Here is a 6000-nt window from a genome sequence, read left to right on the forward strand (position 1 = left end):
GAAAAGGGCCAATTTTCAACCAGGAATAACTCAAAAAGTATTGAGTTTTCAAAAAGTAATTATAGAACAGTTTTTGCTTAAAATTAGGTTCTCTAGCCTCTTCCGTGGCTATTTTAACCAAAACATTTTTCACCCCCGAGAAGGGTGGAAACCACCCCCAAGATAAAAACGCACATCGGCATAGGGTAGACTTTGTTTCTTGAGATATTCCCTACTTACTGTGAAAATATCAAGTAAATTGATGTAGTAGGATGGAATTCGGAGCCAAATACCCTCATTGACTGCCCTATTTGGGAGCTGTGCCAATTTAGCCAGCAACATTTCTTAAAATTAACGCCTAACTAAACCTACCATGCAACGAAAGTATTACGAACCTTATCGACCAATCAAGGATAGGGAAGGGAAAGTGAAGTTGGTTAAAGAATAAACTAAATAAATAAAATACAATTTGATAACAATAATTTGGCCTTATATTTAACCTCCAATATTATGACAGACGTCAGTTACCATTTACAATCTCACCAATATAATAATGACGTTATTTAAACTGGTCATTAATTCTAGCCAATGAAATGCTCGCTGAAATACGAATGGCATCTCAAAAAAATCTGATTATTCTCTATTGGAGATGTAGAGTCACAATGACGACCTCTCGTGGATTTCGGCGGAACTAAAATTGAGGCCTTTTTCTTTTTATTGACCTGCTATAATGGGGGTTTTTAATGTCAAATCATTGTTAAAATCGTTGTCATTTTTGTCGTCAATTTTGGAAAATCAATAAGGTGAAAAATTTAGTAGTCCCATCGATTAATCTATCAGCATCAGTAGAATCAAAAAGAACGCGTTCCTCCTAAATTTACTCCAAATATGCTGCAACACAACATACAAATAAGAACACTTTTGATAAAAGGTTTGTAAGCTTTTAATTAAATCTTTTGTATTAAAATTTATTAATTATATTGATTTTCAAAAATACTGACAACGATTTTAATAATGATTTGACATTAAAACTCCCATTATAGCAGGGAAATAAAAAGAAAGAAGGCCTCAATTTTAGTTCCGCCGAAATCCACGAGAGGTCGTCATTGTGACTTAACATCGCCAATATATTTTTTCAAATTTAGAATATGGCAACAAGGGAAAAACTACGTGTATTCCTTATTGTTTGACTTTTACTATATATATGTTTTTGGTTTTGAACTATCTTAAAAACGTTGGCCTATAGTGTTTGATTCTTAAAATACGATGTGTTTCAGAAAATGCTCGTTTTTGATCCAAAGAAGAGACTGACTGCCATGGACGCTTTAAACCACAAGTATTTCACCGAAGAACCGCTAAATACGTAACTGACACAATTCTTATCGATACTTTATGCTAAGATTATTTAATTTTAAGTGTGATTTAGTGGTTACACTTTATTTATTCTTAATAAAACGACTATATTTTTACAACGTATTTTTGTTATTTGTATTTTCCCTTCTTGAGAGAATATGGACACTCTTTTCTACCGCTGGACACTAGAAGTCATCCCAGAAGATTGGAAAGTAGAAATCATACTTCCTATGTACAAAGGGGGAGACAAATGACTTTGCGAAAATTATAAGGGCATAAAGTTATAGGATCGTGCAAAAAAATTTTTTTCAGATTTCACTTTTTTTCGACGTTTTGAGTCCCCCTGAGTCTAAAAAGCAAATAAAAAAAACATGTCGGAAGTATGTACGTACGGATGTACGTACGTACGTATGTCGCCACCGCCCAGCAAAAACTACTGGACCGATTTTGATGAAATTCGGTATGAGTAAGTTTAAGAGAATTTTGTCGAGAAACTAAGCTTTTAAAAAAACCTCTCAAAGGGGGGCCGAAATAGGGGGGTTATTTTGGGCCCATTTTTGCAAATTTTGACCGAAATGAATGAAATTCAACTCAAAGTAAGCTCATCGATAGGTAAATAAAAATACGGAATTTGACATTTCCAAATTCAAAATGGCGCATTCAAGGAATTTTTTTATTTTTTGATATATCTTTGATATCCTATCAGTAAATTGAATGACATTAGTCATATATCTTAACTCCCCATAGGAGGGGAGTTATGAATTTTTTATAAAAAAATATTCGAGTGCCCGTAACTTCCTTCTTAATAGAAATTAAAATTTGAAATTTTGCAAACATATATGGTACTTTATTATCTATTATCACAATAAATTTTACCAAAAATATGGCTTCCGGTTGAACCGGAAATGAATAAAAAATCTTAATTTTTTTAGATACGCCCTGTATATTTTAACATATTTTGAAAGAATGCAAAATTACCTTTCCAATGACATAAAATTCATTGCTGTAGCTCAAAAACTCGAAAAGTTACGGTAAATAGAAATTTTGCTATAATCTTATGTGTGTCCTCTCTCACGCGTTCATAGCAGAGCATTATTGTAGGGCAGTCAATGAGGGTATTTGGCTCCGAATTCCATCCTACTACATTGATGTACTTGATATTTTCACAGTAAGTAGGGAATAGCTCAAGAAACAAAATCTACCTTATTTACTATGGCGCTTTTATCTTGGGGCGGTTCCCACTTCTTCAAGGGGGTGGAAAATTTGTTGGTCAAAATAAGCACGAAAGTGGCTAAAGAACCTATTTCTAAGCAAAAACTGGTCTATACTTTTTTTTTGGAACTCAATACTTTTTGAGTTATGCGTAGTTGAAAATTGGCCATTTTCATTGAAAAATGACACCTTTTCGGATGGATTTTTTGTGAATACCTTAAAAACTATGCATCTAACTAAAAACACTATATAAAACATTTTTTAGATTATAAATAATAAAGAGATTCGTTCCTTCGTAAATGTTCTATTTATAATACAAAAAGAGATATGGTAGGTGAAAATAGTTTGTTTTTTGGTGCATGCTCAAATTGGTGTATTCAACTTGAAATAACAGAGGAACGGTAGGTTTTAGGTGTATAATGCTACCAACACCTTTTGTAGTGTTTGAAAAGGCCTTTAAAACGAGCACCGTTAAATGTCGGTTACTTACAAACTAAGCGAGATATGGTGCAAAAAAATATATGACTAATGTACTTTAAGGAAAAATGAAAAGTATATACATTTAACTCCCCATCTACCATAATTTAAATGCATTGTTTTCCTTCTACAATACCTTTTAATATATATATAGTGTTATTTCTACTTTCAAAATGTTGAACGGGTTTAAAATGAATGGTTTTTGTAAAAAATGTGATCAAATTATAGAATGAATTTTTAAATTTTCTTAAAAATCTTCCTTTTTCTCCATGTAATTCGAAAATAAAAATATTTCACCCCTGAGAAGTGGTGGGAACTTCCCCCATGATAAAAGCGCCATAGTATATAGGATAGACTTTGAATTAGGAGATTGGGCTACTCCCAAAATTTCATTAAAATCCATGCAGTAGGATAGAATTTGGAGATAATATCTTGTTCTTAATCTCGCGCATTGACTGGCGTAATCGAAATAGAATGAAATGCAAATATTGTAAACTATTAATTTCTCAGAAAAATGAACTAATTTGAAATGAAAGTATGACTATAATATTCTATTGATTTATGCAATAATCTACACATCTATAGTGTGTCCCCGAAATATGGCATCGAACATTTTCTCAAATGCAGGAATTAATGATGCGTAGAACCATAAAATACTTTTAAGTACAGTAGGTGTTTCTAAAATATCAAAATAACGAGTAACTTTGTTATTTTTATAGAATTCCAGTATCTAGTACCATAACGATAATAGATCGGTACGATAAAGTTCTCGGGCGGCCCTTCCGTCCAGCGTTTTTTATTTATTAATCATACGGGAAAACCCCATTAAAAGTGTAATTATAAACTAAATAATAATAATAACTAGCATCAACACAAAAAAGTAGTACACATAAGAAGATACAATGCAATAATATAGACAATCACATATACCTAAAATATAAGATGTAACAAATATACCTAACATATAACACTAAATTTAACAAGATGTATTAACAATAATGAAACAGACATTTTTGCAACAATGAACATCATAAAGCCAGAGATCTCTTCAGTTGATCCAATGAAATATTGAAAACATCGACATTACTAATATTCAATAATCCCATATACCTATCGACTGGGCTATGAAAACCATAGGATGTTCTGTGGTAAGAGATATTGAATGTTTTATGATAGCGAAGGGCTCGATTGGGAACATTAAAATCAATTTCGCACAAGAGACTTGGACAATCAATTTGTGCGTTAATCAACTTATGCAGAAAGACCGCACCAGAGATGTCACGACGTAATCTGAGAGGAAGTAGAGAGAGATGGGACTCTACAGTTAAGTAATCATGGTTAACTATAGTTAGATAAGATTTGAATGCGCAGTAACGTAAAAATTTATGTTGGATCCTCTCGACCGTATCGATATGGTTTTGATAGTAAGGGGACCAAACTACCGAACAGTACTCCAACAAGGATCTAACAATTGAGCAATAAACCAATCTCGTTGCTACCACAGAAAAACACTTACAATTTCTCATAACAAAATCTAGAAGCTTAGATGCCTTTACAGAAATACTATTAATGTGTTCTACAAAAGAAAGTTTTTCATCCATAATGACACCTAAGGACCTAAGTCTTTAATGGAAGAAACGCGATTGAGTGGTTGGTTACATATAGTATAACTCGTTTCAACCCTCCCAACCTTATGTGTAAAACATATGAAAGAGCACTTATTGGTATTTAAATTAAGTCTATTTTGAACACACCAGGCATGTAGACAGTCTAAATCTTCCTGTAGCAAATCTTGGTCACTAATCGTTTCTATAACTCTCCAGAATTTTAAATCATCAGCAAACATTAGACACTTACTATTACGAAAGCAGTCAATTATATCATTAACCAAGATGTTAAAAAGGAGAGGTGAAGTATGACCACCCTAGGAACTCCGGAACTTACTTTTATTTCATCAGAGAGATGACTAACAATCTTCACCCTTTGACTGCGACCCGTTAAGTAATTTTTTATCTACTCCACAAATCCAGCATGAAAACCAAACAAGACCAACTTACACAAAAGAACTTGATGATCCACACGATCAAAGGCCTTAGAAAAATCTGTGTATATTGCATCGATTTGCTTACGATCCTCGATCTGAGTAAGAAGGTCAGACTGATAGCATACCAAATTTGTCGCAGTGGACTTTTTGCAAAAACCATGTTGTGACTCAGATAGTAAATTTCGACAAGACCAAGAAAGCTGCTTAGCTACAAGGTAGTCAAACAGCTTAGGAATAGCAGATTGGATGCATATACCACGGTAATTTTCAACATTATCCTTCAGACCACTCTTAAATACAGGCACAATATAACTTTCCTTCCAGGCCATCGGAAACGTCGAAGTTTCCAAGGATTTATTAAATAATAAAAATAATGGCACAACAATCGTACAAACACACTTTTTTAGCAGGAAATTTGGGACGCCATCTGGACCAGTAGTGAGCTTATTGGGAATCGAGCTAATACAATTAAAAATATCAGAAACAGAAATAGGATGTGTATGAATGCTTACATTTGAGTTTTTAATTTCGGAAATTGTAGGCAATTGAGAGTGATTGTTGTTAGGTATGTACACTGTCTGAAAGAAATTCATAAACAACTTGGCTATATCTAGACCATTACAAGCTGTATGTTCCTGGTAAAATAAGGAATTAGGTAAATGATGACCTGACCTTTTGTCATTAACATACTTCCAAAAGGATTTAGGATTATTAATTAGGTCTGACTCAATCCCTCTAATATAGTTGTTAAAACATATTTCAGATAAACGTTTACATTCAGCTCGAAGACGTGAAAACTTCATATACTCAGTGTCAGAATGATTTTTAAGATAAAGAAGGTGCGCATACCTTTTTTCCCTTGTTAATTTTCTTAGGTCTGAGGAGAACCATTTAGGAAAGGTAGATGTTCTATATTTTTTCAGAGGAATAAAGAG

The 6000-nt window shown here is 33.1% G+C and overlaps 1 protein-coding gene across 1 annotated transcript in view; it reads left to right on the forward strand.

Annotated features, from left to right (window-relative positions):
• Positions 1–1451, forward strand: part of LOC114328612 (cyclin-dependent kinase 4) — a 109747-nt gene extending 108296 nt beyond the window's left edge. Inside the window, exon 7 of the mRNA XM_028277503.2 lies at positions 1257–1451. Within this exon, the coding sequence (XP_028133304.1) occupies positions 1257–1346 (90 nt within the window). The 3' untranslated portion in view covers positions 1347–1451. The remainder of the gene's footprint in view (positions 1–1256) is intronic.
• Positions 1452–6000: the final 4549 nt, after the last annotated feature.

The sequence above is a fragment of the Diabrotica virgifera genome, chromosome 6 (genome assembly GCF_917563875.1).
Source record: "Diabrotica virgifera virgifera chromosome 6, PGI_DIABVI_V3a".
Lineage (NCBI taxonomy): Eukaryota > Metazoa > Arthropoda > Insecta > Coleoptera > Chrysomelidae > Diabrotica > Diabrotica virgifera.